The following is a 20,834-nucleotide window of genomic DNA, read 5'->3' as shown; positions in this document are numbered from 1 at the left end:
TTATATCGATGAAAATCTCCAGCGCTACTTATTCTTAACTGAATACAAAACGACAGGTCGACAAAAAGAAAAAAAAAACAAACAAAATTAGTGATGTGATTATTAATTGATATGAGACTGACATATTGCATTGATTAAAAATTGTTACTCAAACTCGAATGATATATCGATAAGACCTTTGTCAGTTTCAAACTTGATGTGTTTATTAAAAAAAAAACAAAGTTCCTCTTATCATCTTGACTTACAAAGAAGCTATACACATAAAATAATAATATTTTTTAAATAAAATTCATCAATTTATGATTATCGTGAAATAGACGGCAAATCTACGTTCAATCAACTCTATGCTTCTCTAAGGTGATAGAGATAATATAAATTAAGGTGCAAAATAAGTTCCTGATCCTAGATCTTGATCGGATATATCTCTCGTGTATTATGTAACACATATTTATACATAAATCAGCTTTTTCGTGCACTTTCGTCCACACAGAAAGAAAAAGAACTTGTTAAATAGCCTTCCGAACAGTATAGGTTAGTACCAAATTTCATCAAAATCCACACAGCCGTTTCGAAAATTAGTAAGAATTACTAATTTGAAGAATTAGTATCAATCGACACATTGAAATCTTCACATGTATAATATTTACACTAAATATTATCTAATATATCCTTGTGATATTACATTGTACTAAGAGATGTTTATTGCAGAATAATACATAATATTATATACATAATATATTATAACACTCTTTGATGAAAGATAAATAATTTACTGTTATTGAACGGTCAGAATAATAATTTAGTGTTGTTAGAAAAAACAAAAAACAGTGTTGGAAATCGTTTAGCTAATTTGAAGATTTTAAACAAATGGTAAGTTCTACAAAGATTAAGTATTAGCGCCAATTTATAAAATCAAATGGTTTGATACCAAATTACTGACTACGCAAAAGGGATAATGATTGGACGTTTATATAAATGATAGGTTTGCTCTAATAATGCGAAAAACGTTTAGGCGAATATTTAAATGCTACTAAATATTTCAGCATACATATTTAAATTGAAATGTAGTACCTACAATGAAAATGTTTGATATAAAAATATATTATATTTATGTATTATAACTAAAAACATTTTGAGGACCATAATTTAAGAATTCCGTAATATTAATATAATTAATTACAAAAAGTAGTCCAAGAACGTTAAAATCTTTTTATTAAAAATCCAGATTTTAAACTTATAATACAAAGTTGAAGTGAACTTTTCTAACTACATATATCGATATAGCTAATACGCGTAACAGCTCATAATTTCTTTCAACACGCGTTAATCGTCAGCAAAATAATTTTGTCTGCGGAGTGTTAACAAGCAACGAGTATGGCAGCTCGCCAGCGCACTACCTGGGCAGCTGGTTATATCCCCACCCAACTTCATGTCACCGCCACCCCGCAATATCGCTGTCCTTTTCGCACCTGCCTTAAGAAAGCTCGGACAAGTACCATAAAAAGCAGTTTCGCTTTGTAGTGTTGTGTGTGTATTGCTAGTGTGTGCGTGCCATGTATTTTTCTGACAGGCAGTGCTGTGAAACGAATAAAGCGAAACGTGAAGCTCCGTCTTCGGCGGATAGAACTTTTTAGCCCCGGGCTATGATTTACCTGTTGGAACGCGTGAACCGGCGCGGCCTTGTGCGCGAGCGCAGGTTCGACTGCGAGTCAGTTCCACTCCGAGACTCAGCGCGAGCGCACGTCACGGCGCTGCGATCGTTGACACTCGATTTTGTCCAATTAGTGCGCTCGCGGGAAACGAGTTAAGTGGCCGGTCCGAATAGTGAAAATTCCGACACAAATAACAAACTCGCGTCAACGATGCATTGTCGAATTCTTTATTAGTGCTAACAATATGTAATATAAACTATGTAAATTATTAAAGTTTAAGTGCAGTTTAGTGAATTAACAATGTGCATAATGTGGTTAATGAGCGCTCTATTAGTGCTGAGTGCGAGTTCGTGCGTGTGGTGCGCCTCCTTGTCGGCAACGACGGGGGCGCGATATCAAGCTCCTGACGAGTGCCGATGGACGACTGACAATGATGAGTCTGGAGTGACGTTGCAATGCAGATTAAGAACTATAAATAGCGAGTTAGAAAACACAAACTTTAGTGCCATACAACCCCATCTTACCGTGCGGCTACGGCTAGAATGTAGTGATGCTCTGTTCTTTCAAAGTTCTTTAGCACCCGGAAGTTTTCGTCAATTAATAGAGTTAAGAGAGCTCACAATTGAATATTGTAAAATAGGAAATCTGTCTGATGGAGCATTTACAGGCCTCCGTGAACTCAAAAATTTAACAATTAGGACACATAATACGGAATGGGCAACCATGTCACTAGAAATAACACCGACAGCTTTTTCAAGAGATATACAAAATTTGGAAAGACTGGATCTTAGCGAAAACAACATGTTGACCTTTCCTGAAGGAGCTCTATGTACTTTGCGCAATCTAGAATATTTAAACATGACTAATAATCGAATGAGAGATATCAGTCACTTTCAATTTTCAACTGCTCATCGACACCCGACGGAAAAATGCGGAGACAATCTTTTGATATTGGACTTATCGAAAAATGTTATAGATACACTTCCGCCAGGTCTTCTTTCTGGCCTTAAACGACTGCAAAAGCTTTACCTTCAAGGCAATGGTCTCAACTCTGTAGCTGATCGATCATTAGAAGGGCTTATTTCATTAACAACCATTCGCTTCTCTGACAACCAACTTACTAGTTTACCACCGGAATTATTTAGCGATACGAAAGAGCTAAAAGAAATATATTTGAACAACAATACAATTACAGTGTTAGCGCCTGGTTTGTTTAGCGACCTTTTCCAACTTCTTGTGCTAGATTTGTCGCACAATGAATTAACATCTGACTGGATAAACACGTCGACCTTTACGGGTTTAAAAAGACTCGTGTATTTGGACTTCTCGCATAATCGTGTATCAAAAATGGAAATTGCCTTATTCAGAGATCTTCATAACTTACAAATTTTGAAGATGCAAGACAATTTCATTGAACACATCTCAGAAAACGTGTTCATTTCCTTAAGTAATCTGCATACATTAATTTTGTCAAACAACAGATTGACTAATATCGAAAGTTATGCCTTCGTTGGGATGCGAGTGCTGACTGTATTGTCGATAGATAGCAACCGTATATCAAAAATACATCCACATGCTTTTAGAAATTGTTCAACATTACAAGACTTACATATCAATGGAAATCGATTGGATGAGGTTCCAATTGCGCTCAAAGACATTCCACAATTAAAAACGCTGGACCTCGGAGAAAATCTCATAGTGAGCATTGAAAATGCCTCATTTATGACCATGCAACAGATGTATGGGCTGAGATTAACTGAAAACAACATCGGAAACATAAGTAAAGGTGTTTTCGACAAAATGACTTCATTAAAAATACTTAACTTATCACGAAACAAAATTCACAAAATTGAAGCCGGTGCATTCGACGGAAACATAAATTTACAGGCCATAAGATTGGATGGAAACTACTTGACAGACATTGGAGGACTTTTTGCAAAATTACCGAATTTAGTATGGTTAAATATTTCCGATAACCGGTTAGAGTGGTTCGACTACGCCATGATTCCAACTGGTCTGCAATGGTTAGATATACATGCAAACAGAATTGCTGAACTTGGAAATTACTTCGAGATCGAGTCGCAGCTATCTCTTAGTACTTTCGACGCCAGCTCTAATAGGCTTACGGAGATAACCGGCAGTGCAATACCGAATTCTGTCGAAATGCTGTATCTGAATGATAATTTAATTTCAAAGGTACAGTCTTACACATTTTTCAAAAAGCCCAATTTAACGCGAGTGGATCTTTACGGAAATAAAATAACAAGTTTAGACCCGAATTCTTTAAGGATATCCGCCGTCCCTCAGGATAAATCCGTTCCTGAATTTTTTATTGGAGGTAACCCATTAGAGTGCGACTGCACAATGGAGTGGCTACAAAAAATTAACACTGGAAACCGAGCCAGAACTCAACCAAAGTTAATGGATTTAGACAGTATACATTGTAAATTATTATACAATCGAGGAAACTCATTTGTGCCTTTAGTTGAAGCCGCACCGCATCAGTTTTTATGTAAATATGAATCCCATTGTTTCGCGCTGTGCCATTGCTGCGATTTCGACGCCTGTGATTGTGAAATGACTTGCCCTAATAATTGCACTTGTTATCATGATCAATCTTGGTCAGCTAATGTAGTGGAATGTTCAAGCGCAGGCTACGTAAATTCCTTACCCGAGAGAATACCTATGGAAGCCACACAACTATATCTTGACGGCAACGATATTAAGATGCTTCACAGTCACGCTTTTATTGGAAGAAAGAGATTAAAAATACTATATCTTAACGCTTCCAATATTGAAACGGTTCACAACAGGACATTTAACGGCTTGAAGGAGCTTGAAGTATTACATTTAGATCACAACGGAATTAATACTTTAGAAGGGCAAGAGTTTGATGGATTAGAAAATTTACTAGAACTTTACATCAACAACAATAAAATACGCAGCATAGGAAAAGACATGCTTAGTAACATGCCACGTTTGAAAATACTACATTTAGACCATAACCGATTGATAACTATATCAGTATGGCAAATCAATCCATCTGTTACATCAATAACGTTATCTTATAACCCATGGTCGTGTGATTGTGAATATACAGAAATGTTTAGAGAATGGACGAAAAGAGTTAATTCCATTATGGATTTGTCAGAAATAAAATGCATTTATAACAAAGGAAATAACACAGATATTATACCTTATAATGAGAGCATATACAACGATTTGGATTCCGGATTCAAAATAACAGAAGAAAACGGCACAATATGCACGGGGTTGCCTAGTATCAACAACAGTATTAATGGAAATCTTACAGCAACAAAAACTATAATAACCAATGGTGAAGTACAAGACTACATTCCTTTACTTCTGGCAGCTCTCGGCATCCTAGTGCTAGTCCTATTTGTGAGCCTCTTAACGTTTATATTCAGACAAGAAATGAAGTTGTGGTTTCATTCCAAATTTGGTGTAAGACTTTTCCACAGAGCAAATGACATAGATACCGACGATCGTGAAAAAATGTTTGACGCATTTGTGAGTTATAGCTCTAAAGACGAAGCTTGGGTCGCATCTGAATTGGTGCCTATGTTAGAAAGAGGCGACCATTCTTATAAGTTGTGTCTGCCGTATCGGGACTTTGCGGTGAGCGGGAACGTGGTTGAAAATCTAACTAGAGCAGTGCAAACTTCGCGCCGTACAATAATGGTTCTTAGTGAAAATTTTATTAAATCCGAGTGGAGCAGTATAGAGTTCAAATCTGCTCATCTTCAAGTTCTAAGAGACAGACGGAGAAGACTCATCGTTGTGCTTATCGACGATGTTCCGCCCAAAGATCTCGATCCTGACTTGAGATTGTATTTGAAGACCAATACATATTTACACTGGGGTGACAAATCGTTTTGGGAGAAGTTGAGATTTGCTCTGCCCGACGTGCCGAGCAACCAGCGGTGTCGTGGCGTGCCTAGTCCCGGCGCGGGTGGGACGGTGCCTATGCATCGGCACCATCACCCGCGGGGCCATATGGGCGCGCTGCCGCCACCGCCCGTGCACGGCGCACACCCTGTGCTGCCGCCGCACCCCTCGCATGCTGCGCATCAGATACCTCCACGTGCCTCGCCTCGTACACTCTCAGCTCACGTTTAAGGTACTTTAGAACTGTAAACCTAAGTGTAGTGAAGTGTCCCGCAGTGGAATGTAAACTAAGTGCAGTGTAAAATGACTCAGTGAACATTGTGATAGCTAGTCCGTTAGCCTGTATATTGTAAATATTTTACTTTTAATTTAATGATAATGTAAAAATATTCCTAAATGTCATGTATGTAAAACATTTCCTGTCGCTAATTAGAGAACAAAAGGTGCATTTATGTTTCGCGTGTAAAACAATGTATTTACACTAAAAACATGCATTTTTTTACTGTATATCATCTGTAAGAATATCTAAATTATAATGTCTTTTGTTACTATGGTGTTATCCCAAAAAAGGCTGTGCTTGTTGGGCCAATGCCATGCCATTTACTATAAAGTGACTTAAAATGGCTGCGCTGCCAAAATCTGTGATAAATTAGATGTAGTTATCTTTCTATTACGTAGCATTGTATCTTTGTATATTTTGTAACTAAGCCGTGGCTAAAAATTAAATATTTATTGTAAACGTTTTCAAAAGTTGGCAATTTCAAAAAGTGATAATCGAAAAATAAACAATCGATATGAATATACGAAGTTTTCTTTTATTATAAGACCATTTACTTAAATTAAAAACAAACTGTTTACAATAATCTTAGTTTTATAAATTTTAATCAAACTATATAATACTTTGAGATGAAAGAACTATAATTTATATAAGAAGGATTTTAATTTTTTACAAAAAACTAAAAACATTTTAGGTAAAAAAAATTATTACAATGGGAAAATACTTAAACTTGACTAAAATATATAGTACTGAATATTAAAAATTATTTGAAAAGAATTAAGATTTTTGTATCATAAGTAATTTATTTGGTTCTCTTTTGAAGTTAAAATAAAAATATTATTAAAAAATTACAACGGTTTAGTTATATTTTCAATATAAAAATTGAATAATATTATTAATTAAAAAGACACTCGGGACCAAAAAAAACTAAGGTATACCTTTTCTCTGATTTTCTTCTTTAAAAAAATTATTAGTGGCATTTTTAATAAGTAGCCTAACCTTTCTTCTAGACTATGTTTCACATCTATGCCGAATTTCACCGGGATACGTTAAGCCGTTCTGGAGATACGTTTTAAAAAACATCCATCTAAATATTCACTTTTATAATATTAGTAAGAAGTAAAATTCGTTCTTATTAAATAGTTTATTTCTTATTAGTCAACTAGTTCTTCGTGAAAGATTTTTCTTATAAACTTTTTAATTTAAATTTTTCAATAAAGAAATTTTAATTTTAATTATTGTATTTTAAATTAATAATGACTTAAACCGGAATGTATCGCTTATCAGCACCACGATAATTTCTACTTCTTTATATGGATTATAAACGGGTTTTTACATTACAAAGTAACATCTAAACAAGGCACACAAAGAACTGAACAAACATTTCTTAGCATTAAATAATCATCAAACAAAAACCGATACCAGGCAAGCAATAGCTAAAGTCTTGTCTAATTTAAATATTCAAGAAACATGATCGACTTGGTTCAAAACGGCATCTCCTCTTATAGGAAAGACTATTGCATATCAGGTTTTTTATGTGGGATCCGTAAGGATAGCTCGCCGGCCGTCGACCGCGGCCCTTCAATCTGAGGTAACGAGCTCTTGGCCCTCGGCGTAAGTAGGTGTGAAACAACTGGAATTGCGAACAAAAGGATCGCCTTGTATACGTCTATGTATCGAAATGCATTTATATAATATGCACTTGAAATCCATGAATGCTAAATATTCCTCTTAGTAGAATATTCTGAAGAAATAATCTTATAAGACAGAATTTTACATGATACAAAAACATATTCTGTCTGATATTTCATCATTTACTTGCTTATAAATATAACGGAGATAGCCGCTGCTTCTAGGTGTCTATAAAATTAATTTGATACTTTATCTGATTAAATAAGATATAGAAACACGCGGCGAACAAGATCTAAGTAAAATAAATTACGATTAAAAATTTGATAGCATAAGTTATATTATCCTTGTCGCAGTCCGACTATTATAAATTAATTGTTAGTTTGTTATGAATTATCATCTTGTTAAAACAATTAATGAAACACACACAAATATCTCTCGCGGGAGTGCAAATCTGCACGCCACAACTATTGCTTGATTTCAAAACAGTATGGATTGTGAGTCGATGTTATGATTTAGAACTTAGATTGTTATGAAAATAGAACTCATATAAGTTGTAGCATTATTAAGAATCTATAGAAAATATTTGATAATTGCAGTCAAGAAAGAATTTTGAATGAAGCAATAGGTATGTAACCAAAGACTGATTTAACAGTAATTTATGGTTATAGGTCAGGAATATTTAGATAATTATATCGTAAAAAATAATCGACACAATTACGCCAACACAAGCAACTATCGCGTACTAATTAATTCAATAATATAAATATTTTTATTTCCATTCAAAAATGTTCTTATTTCAAATGTTATTCGTAGCTCCTTGCCTCCATCCATCTGAGCGAGGGTAACGATCGAGAACTCGCAGCGCTGCGGTCACTGGAACCGAATGCAGCCTTTAAAATAACTAATGTTTTATCCAATATATCCTTCAGTGGACCGAAGAAAACGTATAGAATATTGGATAACTTTAATATGCAGTTGTGTCAACAACATTTATTATTTAACATCTAGATCTCATAGCGCTTTACAACTTGCTATATGCTTACGCTTTACATGTTTATATAACCTAAAAGTATGATATGTGTGCTTAATTAAATGGTACATATATTTTACAAAATCTTTAAGCAATGTATTAAAATAATTACATCTAATGAAATAGCCTAAAACAGTATTTTTGTTTCATTGGTTACATTTTAAAGTATTAATTTTCAATCAACCATTCTTGTATTGTTGACAACCGATGACCCATCCGAAAAACACACACGAGAACCATCTATCCAGTTTTCGAAAGAAATAAATTAAATCCAAAAACAACATGAAGGTGAAAAAAATGAATGCGACGCCGCGGTTTGTACAACATTAATCAAAGCTGTGAGAAGGCGTAGAGAAAATATTTTACGATTGTTACAACGCCGATGAAACGTTAAAAATGCTGTCGGAGCTATATTGAAACATTCGACGCATTGTTCGTAGCGATGGGGCCGATAAGGCACCGCGGTTCCGACTAGCGCCCTCCGAGCACCTTGTTGATTTTCTAGCGTAAACTGTCGGATGAGACGCGCCCGTAACAAGTTTCTTTTTTATTAGTACTGGTTTAGTGTAGAACGGAACGCGACTTAGTATCGATCGGTCGATTAAACTCTTGAGATATCATAATCACCGGTCTGCGCGTTTATCGTGTGTATAATCGGAGAGCGGCAATAAATTTGTCTCATTTTTATAATCCTGAACCGTGTAGTGTTTTCTATTATAAAACTTTTTGATGTTTTGACATTCCAGCCCGTTACTTTTTACTGGGGAATAAAAATAAAATAAAAATTGAACCGACAACTCGAACAGCATACAAAAGACTTCAACGGGTGCTACGCTAAATATAAAAATAATCGTAGGAAATTTTAAAACGAACTATATCTACCAAAAATTTACTATTCTTAGACATTTTTGGCATAAAAGTACCAATTTTGACAACATTTAAACAACGTTTTTGACAACGTTTAGTATCATTTAAAATGAAAATATATGTTCGTCCAGTTTTAAATTTGCTTAATGTCTTAGTTCATTACATTTAACACAAACAAACTGCTTTCTACTTTCATACTTGCTCCACTGTTCTTTGACCTCGATTAAATGATAAAAACTTCACACAGTTAAACTTTACTAATTATTATAAATAACGAGGTACTTGTGAACTAGTAGGGTAGTTAAAGTCTTACTATGTGAGCAAATTACATTGCATTCACTTTGATCCACAAATTATTCATTTCAAGGAAAAATGTTAACTGTAGCATAAGGTTTAAGCGATATTTAACAGTCAGATTTTCTTTTAAAAGTAAGTCAAATGCTATCAAAAATTTAACTTTTTATAATAAAAACTATCAAAATATATTCATCTATAAGTATGTATGTAAGAGTTTTTTTAAGCGAATAAGAAATATTTAACGTATAATTTACGTTACTATTATAAGAGCACACAATAACATAGTTGCTTAAATAAGTTCGGTGACTCATCGTACTAACGATCTTTATTAAAGCGAAACAATTTTGACGCAAATTATACGCTGCTTTCGACCAGCACTTTAATTAAGTTGCTCCCAAGAGATTAATTTGATAACCAGATTGTTATTTCAATAACGTTAACAAGAGTTTATCTAACAAATTATTTACCTTCACGTAAGAACAAAAATAATGACTCATTAATTGCTTTGTTCTACAAAATAAGACCTTAAAGTAATAAAATATTTGTTTGTATGTTAATATTTTCGCTTTCCTTACTTTCAGACACTTAACAACATAAGTTATTAAAGTATAGAACGTTTTACCTATCAATAACAAGACAAAAAAACATTAATTAATGAAAATGTATACATATCAAACACGGTCGTTTGTACCTTCCTGTGCGATCACTTACATTTGAGCGAGAGGTTCGTTTAATTACCTTGTGGTACACACTTGGCCCAATAAGTGGGCTATGAACGACGCCGATCATTGAGATGCCGGTTTACAAATAAGCTTGGCCTATAAACCAGAATGTACATTACGGATCGAAAGAATTTGATATACATGTTTACGAAATATTTTAAATTTGTTTACTATAGAAATAAATAAAATTATTTAAAAAAATGATATTAAAACACACAATGTATAATTTACAGAAAATAATTAACACAGTCACGTCAAAAGATATCAAAATATACATTTGAGCACATAACAAAAATTTCCAATATTATAATCGACTTGTGCCATGGTACCAATTAAAGTAGCAGTTAACAGGAATAAAATTATGTTGTACGGAACCGATCTAATCAGGCATTCAAAATTCTCTTCCAAACTAAAGTCCACAAACGAGTATCAGCCTAAAGTAATTGGCCGCTGTTAGTTCGAGCGAGACGCTCGATACTCTATAATGGTTAGAAGTATTTAACGGCAAGATAAAATCTCAACAAAGGCGATTTGGTTAGTCGTCTTGTTTTGGTAGTTATAGCTTTCACGTATGCATCTATCAACTAATCTAAGAAGGGTCCAGCTCAGTAAGAGCTCCAGTGACCGTAGATCGTAATTCATGCGCCTTAGTGATCGAAAGGATCTCTCGATGTTGGTGAGAAGTAAATGTATTGACCTGAGGTGCGAGCTAGCGAGTGAGTGCCGGCGTCGGCGCCTCGCCTCTGATATGTAAATGATAATTGGTTTTTGAATGGAAAACATTTTGTTAATATAACTGCTAACAATATAACTGCAAATACGAGACTTAACTATTAATTGACAACTAATGAAAGCTGACCATTACCAATCAAAGTAAAATATTTTTTAAGAAAATGTTTTTTGCAATGCACAAAGTTAAAAAATAATTCGCAATGTACAGATCATAGCACGAAAGCAGGTGTTTTAGAAGGCGAGAACTCAAGAACTTATTAAAGCGCAGACGAGACGGTTGAAATATAAAGAAATAAACCTCAGGGTCCGACTGAAGCATTTCACCCAGCGGGGGCGAGCACACGGGACAAACGAGCCGTTCCCCTTTTGTTACCAAATGAATTATTCTTGGACGCTTTCCATTTATTAATGGTAGATTTTATTTGCTCTTATTTAATTTAGCATTTATTCAATCTGCCCCGGTGCGATACCTCTCGCGAGCTGTTTGTTTCTCACCTTTTGTGGGCAGGCTCATTGAGCGCGAGGTGTCGGGATGTGTTCGTAGGACTCGTGGCTCGGTTTACACGCCCAGCTCCGGTGCCTTTCATCTACCACAAAGAGTAATTGAATCCTCGAATAATTCTATGCACACCATAACACTTAATAGGGAATTTAAGCATTGGCATTGGGTATTGTGCGCTTTGGATTAATGTACAGCGATAAAATAATCGCACGCAGAAGCAACTCAACTGAACCTCGAATGCTATGATTGAAACATGATTTAGGTAAGCATAGCTTTACTAAACCGGTACCACATTTTACTTACGACAAAAGATAACTAACCACGTCTATAAAATATTGTGCAAATTCATATTTTGATAGGTCAATGAAATGCAAAATAAACTTTATAAAAAATAAAAATAATTTAACTTTACTCAACATATGACATCTTCGAGGTTCAACGCTCGAATGACAATGATAGAAACAAAACGCATAAAATCAATTCTACCGATATAAACTGACCCGCCGTTCCTACAACCTTTGCTTCGTCAAACTCTGTCTTTTAGAAATGTCATCGATACATCTGAGATCTGATATAAATGGATACGTCAGCTCAGTCATAAAATTGAAAATGGATCCTCGTAAATCGGCATTTTGAGCGCAGTCGCAAATTGCTGCGCGTACGCCGGCGTGCATTCTTGAACTTGATCATTGCACTTTCTACGTTTATATTCCTCCGTAGAAAGATCATAAAAAGCAATACTCAGAAATAATATAAAGTTAAAAATCCAAACTAACACAACACAGTTTTATACATCATAGAAAATGTAAAAAGAGACGGTATTCAATTTATCATATAATGTGGCATTTGATGTTTTTTGAGAGCTATACATAAAATTATCAGCTAAAAAATCAATCAGTAGTCGATTCAATACAACAGTAATAAATTTATGTCATATTTATTGTTTTAAAATAAAGGTGGACTATACATAATAAGAGTTATAAATACGTGGGACATAACATATATTAAATTTGACGAGCAAATGTAACGTTATACTTGTAGGTAAGATACACGTAGTGGGCGGTATATAAATTAAGCTGTCGTAAAAGGCTTATATGAGGCAACGATAGAACACATATCCTACTGTTTCGAGAGGGCTACGGCTCGTAAATGTAAAGTTGGAAGGCACGGTACGGTATGTCAACTATAAAAACGCAATATCATACATCGATCACGCTGTACACGCGTCCAACAATGGCCGACCATTGTGAACTGCTATCTAATCGTAATGAATATAAATTTTCAGATGACATTTACGATCGGTTCGCTCCGTGATGCTGCATCTATATAAAAGCGTTAGATACAGGTTTTAATGTACGCATACATAGCCGATGTATCACGACTGTATCAATTTGTAGCATCAACGGCGTAAAATATTTTTTTTATCTGGTCATTTATCAACAAATATTTCTTTGACTTTGAATGTTAAACAAATCGATACGTAAGTACATGAATCAAAGATGAATAGACTGATTAAACAATCATAAATATTCTCCACTCAAAACCAAGAGAATAAAATATAAGGACACCTAAGCTTTGTAATTTAATCAGCTTACGGAATATCCGTAAATAGACCCTTGGTAACTTTTTAAAGTCGAGATGAATAATACACATTACATACGTTCTATTAGCACAACACATTCACAGACATATATAAAAAGAACTGCCTCCGATAAAATTAGAAATAGAAATTCCTGATGAGAAATCATCAGCAACAAAAAACCATAAAATAGCTTACATTAAAAGCTCATGCATTCCTAACGGGGCGAACATAGCTCACAGCTAACACAGAATTAACACACAATCAAGAGACATGATAAATTGTTGTTAAAATAGTGAACTATGACACACGTTAGGAGCGTCGGCAGACACGTGTGTTGCTGGGGGCTCTACAAAAACTGACATCTCATTGATGTATCGAGCGAGGCGGCGGCTCCTGCGCCGTTAACCGCTCGACAAAACGATGTACTATTATTTATCAGATTACGATATCTATCTCAAGCCAGGACTAATACAAAATAATCTAATTAATACTACTAATAAAATAACTGCAAGACATGAATTTCAACTAGATATATAATGGAAACAGTTTTTATTTTCACCTAAAGATCTTTAAAATCATAATATATTTGACTATTCTATTACACTGAATATTAGTTCTATTAAGTCAATACTCCAAACTAATAAGGTGGACATTTGACAAATGCCTTCCCATTAAGTTGGCCCGCAAGAAATACATCACTACCGACCTTAATCAAAGACGTGCGTGGATGTTTAAGAGAAGCAACAAATTGCGAACAAGGTTCATTCTGTTCCTAAGATAATGAAAATAACACTATGTCGATAAGCTTAAGGAATAAAGTGGTGATTATTTTATCATACTACCAAAACTAAAACCACATACAAAAATATTTTTAAAGTAATGAAATCCTCAAAAAGTACATTAAATCTGTCGTCACGTCTGATCAGAATAACATCAAGGAAGTGTTCGGCCGTAATTGATTTATTGCGGCAACCGCATAGGCAATATTTTTTCTAACTTTGACTTCACTAACGACTGGCAAAGAAAACTCCGAAAGGGTTAATTAAAACGAATGGACGGTCATCCAAAAGCCGAATGTCGAAGTTTAGCGGATCACCAATTCCAATGCTTTAATATTATAACGTCCCCCGCCCGCTCTGCGTTTCTTTAATTAAAATTAACGACGCAAAACTCTGAAAGTCAACGAATTATTAGTACAGAAGCTAACTTTTAATTAGTTCGCCTCCCTCCGGCTATACTTTTGTGCATTTACTTAACTTGAATAATTTGATTTCTTTCGCCATCACTCGTTCCAGTTCTGAATTATGTTTCAACATTTCTATTCTAGTGACAAAGAAAGGCGAAGATACAAGGAAAATATCTAACCGAGACGCATGTATTTGTTAATGACATTTAAATATTATTGTTGGACATATTTCAATAATTATTTACATCCTTATACATATATATACTTATAATACATAAACTCTTAAATCTATGATATAAAATAAAATTTAAAAAAAAAACCGAATAATTAACTAAAATATGTTAATAAAAGGAGTCCCTTTAGGCAAGGTCCCGAAGATACTGGCAGCGTTCCCCCTCTGTACAGCTAAACTAATTCTTTGACCGAGGTAGCTGCCAGCTCTTCGGTCCCCTGTGATGTCGATTAATTTTTTGGAAATGTCCTTAAAAAGTCTTAAAGCGCTAGGACCCCACGGACCAAGGGTCTCGACGCCGAATGGGACAAAATGATATTCGGAGCCTAGACCCCTGTATTTGCATGCTTTTGCATTTTCAGCCGCTTCACAAGCCGCACCCGCTCTGTTGTTGGTTCCATGTAGATGGGAAGGGGCCAGCGTGTCTGAACAGGTTGCATCCCATACCCACCCGACCCATCTTCCATGGAATCAAACTCATACCGTCAGGTCTCTTGCCATCGTCTCTTGCTACACCAGTCGGCTCTAGTAGACTTGGCACGTTGACGGTGGCAAGAGACCGACGTATGATATCGTTGAGTGCGGCGTGTCTCGAGAAGCGGCCTGCACTTTTTTGGCAAGACAGTCCGTGATGTCCTAGCTTGTCGACATCACTGCCACAGGGACACCTATGAGGAGCGCAGACCGGAACCCCAAGCCGAAGACAGGTTGCGATTCGGAGCGTGTCAGGTTCCAGAAATGTTCCTGTATGTGGCGAAGGGTACGCGTGAAGCCAGTAACCAGCCTCATGCGTACCCACAGCCAAAAGCCTAGCACGCGCCGAACCTATACTATAATTTAAAAGATTTTCGTAGGTTAATTTGCAAAAGATATCATCCCAGCTCCTCTGTAAATTTGGAGAAACTGGTAAATTTTGGCCTGGGCATGCAATTAAGAAAGCATTTCTAGCTTCTTCCAAGCCAGCAATCTCAAAGTTTGAAGGGAATTGTTAATGTATATGTAGATTTTGAAAAAGGTCGAACGTCAAAGAAGTATCGGGTGTGAAAAAGACCAAAGACTAAAAGACCACCTAAGCCAGATGTTCATTAATCACACTGACGGATAATAAATAAAGGCATATGGTTTTAAGATTGCACTGAACAAATCATTTCAATGTATCATACATTCCTTCTCAATTTCTATCACATGTAAAAAGCTATGTATTGTAATGACAGATAATTTTATCAAAATTTTAAATTTCACGCCAGCAGTACTATGCCATCATCTCATCCGGCCATAGCCGGATGAGATGATGGCATAGTACTTCGACACACACTTCGGAATTGAACCATAGTTCAATTCCGAAGTGTTCCAATTATTACATTTTAATTTTTTTTTCAAAGTTGAATTACTCCAACACTTAACACAGAGACCTACAGATATTTAATTATAATATGACTTTGAATATCATTAAATGCTGTAATAATTTAAGTTAAATTAAAATAGCACATGTTATCGACGTTAAAACCGTTAAAACAACGTACATTTAGCACTTAATTAAAAATGATCACTTGTAAAACATTACAAGCGTCAATGATCATACCTCATGAAGACACCAGGGGACCATAAACCGGTTGCAAGACCTAGGTGAGAGAAGCCTGGGGTGCCTTTTTAATACATACGAACACCGCATGAGCACCTACGCCCAGTTATAAACAAATCGCATGGTGAAAACCAATGAATATTAAGAAGGCCTTTGAAATAATTTTTACAATTACGATGACGTAATAAACATGTCGCTCAGATGGGCGTCAATTACATTAAATGAAACAGCAGTATACTACTACATACTATTGTAATCCACAATGTCATAAATCGAGAACAAAGATTTAAATAGTGCTCATTTTTTATTGGTTAAACATTCCACTGTTTTATTTAGAAAGATAGAAAAGGATAGATAATTCAAAGTACATCGCCTAAAATAAGATCAAAAGTTTCGATTTGGTAACAGTCCATTAACGATGCGGACAACGAACTTGACAAATTGCTTACGCTCTGAATATCCAGACACCATGACACTGGGCGAGAGAGATACCGCCCGATGCATCTCCGTTATGTTTAGATTACCAGATAGCTTTATCAACCACGAAAGTAACAAACGCTGACCGACCGCTATATCACCGTTATACAAAATACATGAATATTTTATAGAATAATAAATAAATAGAAGAAGTTTCGTATATCCGAAGACTTGGCAAAGATCAACCGATTACCATGACTTGACCGAATACAATCGATTAAATTAAGTTTGGTAAATTAAATTAAAGTGAAAAAAATATTGAATAATAAAAAATTAAATTTGTTTAAACTTGTTAAGTCTTGGTTTGATGCAGGTTGTAGTACAATCATAGCACGCAATATAAACGAGTTCAAATGTCCGGCTTGTCTGTCGCGCATCAATATAGGAAGCGTAATCAATATGTTAATATCACAGATAAGAAATTGAGATTCCTTCACATAAAACATCCAGACGCCGACACGGGACAAGAGTAGCCACATGCCAGCATTCTCCGGAGATACGATCGTAAATAAGAGCGCGTTTAGTTAAAGCCGCGACGATTCGATGATTTTTTTATCTTAAAATGTTATTATGCAAATAATTCTATTTATAATCGAGAATAAAAATTGTATAAGTTATGTATAAAATAACATAAATACAATATGAGAAGACTAAAAAATTATTTATGACCAATACAAATTTAACAAGACAAATACAGTTTACAGAATTGAAGAATCTTTTATGTAAGTACTTTATAAGATAGAAATAAAATTTCCAGACATCAAATTTCTCGTCTTGGTCGGGTTGGTTGTAAGTATTCCTCAGGTTATTTCCTCAGTATTTCTCCGGCGCAATTTCGGCTACAGCACCTGTCTCGTTATGTTAGAGCATGAGTGAGGCCGTCTAGCTTTCTTCCGTCTATGCGGCGTAAGTCTGCATTAACAAGAATATGCTGAAAAATGTAATTTAACGTAAGCAAAACACTTGATATTTCAATACAACTCAGAACACTGAATATGACGAATTACTCATTGTGCAGATGATAAGAATTTCCAACACTAAATCAGCATAGCGATAACAAATGGAATTTGTTCCAGAAAGCAATCAGTGAGTGTAGACGATGAGTAAACAATAACAACTAATAACTCTAGGATTCGACCCTCTACATTCTAGTACATACTTATGTAACTAGTATTGCGTATTTAACAGTAATAGAGCAGTGTTAACAAATACACATCAGTCTTAATATACCCCCGAGCGAAAATATTCTAAAAGATCAAATCTTTAAATACGACCTAAATTGCACATGTCGATGTCGCCCACACGACTGTCAAAGTGAAAAGGCACGCGCGACCCCGGGTTCAAACTTACATACACTCAATCAAAACCGCTTCGTTAAGCAGAACATTTAATTGGAAAAAAACATTACAATTTTACATATCAAAGATATATTAAGTGTGTCATATTCCACCTAATTAGTCTTTCAAAACTTTTACTAAGCGTAGGAATGTTAACAAAATACACTTTTTCAAGGATAATGGAACGTGGCAAATTGTTCTTTAGTTTTTTATTAAGTAAATTATGTATTACATCAAGTAATTCGTTACTGTGAATCAGACTAGCGAATCTAAATAAAACACCACGTGTGTAGAACAAACTGTTAAACAAAATAAATAGAAATCAATACTACACGAAATTTCATTTTCCCGACGTAATAAATTTAAAAACAAATAATTGTTACGTAATGTTTAAAAATCCATTCTCACAGTAAAAAGGGAAAAATATCGTCGATATAAACGTGTCACATGTTTCCAATTTAATAGCAGTTTCTCTGCGCGACTTCTGAGGAAGGAGGAGGTGATACCAATTTAAGTGGTTCCATACATCAAACTACATCAGCCCACGTAAGAATTCTTAAGTTGAATTAGAATTATAACGGCTATTTGGCTGTAAACGTAGCAAGAGTCTAGTATACCAAATAAAAAGACATAATTTTTATGACCTATTAAAGACGTATATTAAACAATTATAATTTACTTTGTTAAGTTTAACCTATTAACTTTTCTTCGGATGTAAAACTAAACAACTTTAACGACAAAATTTATGAAACTGAAATTGAAGAAATGACAAGAGATTTTATTGTCCTTAGTTTTGATTTTCCTACAAAAAATACATTTTAAAATCTCTATAAAATTATAATTTATTTCACAATTTTTCAAAATTTTATCGTACTTATAATCAGTTTTTGGTATAGCTTTTTGGAAAAGTCCCAATAATATAGAAAAAGAAACAGAAACTTGATCACACACAAAGAGTTTCGCTCAGCGTATTAGAACGCTGTAGCGTACTTTTTTGTAATCACAGCGATTGATCAACATCAAAGTAGCGTAGTAAATCGATGATATGTCTATTGCGTTTGATACCGCTTCGCCGCGCCTCGTGAGCCGACGTGAAATGTACAGCGCTAGTCACCGCGGACACTACTCGCTAAGACAGTGGTTAGCTACTGGCCAGGTTAATCGAGTCAGCGGTATCAGCATTATGTCATTAAAACTTCATCACACGCTCATCCGCTTAGATAACTGGACTTTGCACATTTTATACAAGATTACGTCTAAATTAAAGACGCAAAAACATAATTATTTAATAGTCCGTAATGAGATAGAATGTTTATGAGCTTATTCCTTCAGTTTTTTTGAAAATGAATTTACCCTATTGACTTGAAATGTGCCAATGAATCGCAAGATCGCATGTGACCAACATTATTAACTTTCACAAACGACCTAAAATACTTGCATCCAAATCTCTTTCAAAAATATCAAGGAATGGGTATATGTTATTGCGTCTCATATAATTTTATATCTCAATTTTTTGATTGTGCACGTTAATTTATTGCAGGAGCTTCCCGGCCATATTTCATCGCAACAAAATAAAGATACGACGAGGAAGCCTGTAATTAAGGATTATATTCGACTCCCTGATATCTTTTTGTATGATTTTGATTTATAGTATTAGTTTCACATAAATTAATCTTTAATACAGTTAACCCACCAGCATTAAAGGTATTTTTTACGCAAAAGCACTTTAGCAGTGGTATAGTATGAAATATTCTATTAAATTCCCAAGTCGTCTCGTATTTTCCGTAGCTAGTAAGAAAATAGTGCAAAAAGTGCGCTCCTCACACATAGGTGGAGAAAACTAAAGTAAAACGCTTGACAGGTTCACATTGGAAAAAAGCGACATAGCGGCGGCGGGCGATGCGGGCCGAAGTTTTTGTAGCGGACCGTCAAAGCTCGGTGTCGAGCCACGCGTCGACCACTCAAGTTGGCTCCTCTAATTGGACGTCTACCTGTTGCGACTCCTTGCTGTTTTTTCAGCCCTCGAGTGTACACTTTGTGATGAGTACCATACGTGTACAGTTTTATAATAAATAACACACGAAGCAATTTTGTAAACGTACTTTGGCTTTTTCTGACAAACCTCAAATATTAAAACATTTTTAAAATCATAACACGACGCCCGAGGACGAATCTCTTTCGCATGTATTACAAGTAATGTACGATTATAAACATCTGTTAACAGTTAGATTAGGGACCTCTATTTTATTTTCTATTCAATATAAACTAAACGCCAAACATTTCGCCTGGCGTTTAGTGACCATGGGTAATTTTGTTCCTTATTTATTTATTTATTAAGACAGGCCAACAGCATACATATAAAAATAGCAGAAAAACGAAAATCACACAAACATTTTACATATGTATGCCAATAACAGGCATGCACAAATTTCGTTAGACACATTTTTATTTATACAATTTTATACACTTTCTTTTTTATAATTTGGATAGTTTATTTTTAAAATATATCCTTCCTTATAGTAAGTCATTGCCCTAAAGAGCAATTACAGCGGCATTATTTTATACGTATTCTCTTAAAGACTTGTTGTCCCTTTAACGCGTTAAAACTAAGCTACTGTACATTTTTTTGTCGGGGCAATGGAGCAACCAATACATCGACAACAAAGAAATTATCTGGGACAAGAAGTCGAGGTGGCTTGACGCAACTGTACCTTACGGTCTCATGATGATCGCTTATTTTCGAAAGGCTTTCAATCTGTAATGGCTATTCGAGCGTGAAGATACCGGCGATCAGGTGCGCATCGGGCCGCTTCGACCC

At 35.1% G+C, this 20,834-nt stretch overlaps 2 protein-coding genes across 2 annotated transcripts in view; one reads left to right on the top strand and one right to left on the bottom strand.

The window, feature by feature from the left end:
* Su(var)3-3 (lysine-specific histone demethylase Su(var)3-3) overlaps nucleotides 1–20,834 on the bottom strand; it is a 180,207-nt gene that overhangs the window by 97,471 nt on the left and 61,902 nt on the right. The window lies entirely within an intron of this gene.
* On the top strand, nucleotides 1,703–6,341 carry Tollo (Toll-like receptor Tollo). The gene has a single exon (XM_013317961.1). It carries the CDS (start codon nucleotides 1,953–1,955, stop codon nucleotides 5,790–5,792), a length of 3,840 nt encoding a protein of 1,279 aa, XP_013173415.1. The 5' UTR covers nucleotides 1,703–1,952; the 3' UTR covers nucleotides 5,793–6,341.

Source organism: Papilio xuthus, unplaced genomic scaffold, assembly GCF_000836235.2.
Source record: "Papilio xuthus unplaced genomic scaffold, Pxut_1.1 DF826933.1, whole genome shotgun sequence".
Classification (NCBI taxonomy): domain Eukaryota; kingdom Metazoa; phylum Arthropoda; class Insecta; order Lepidoptera; family Papilionidae; genus Papilio; species Papilio xuthus.
The sequence above is the reverse complement of the archived record's forward strand: the minus strand, read 5'-3'. Positions and strand labels throughout refer to the sequence as shown.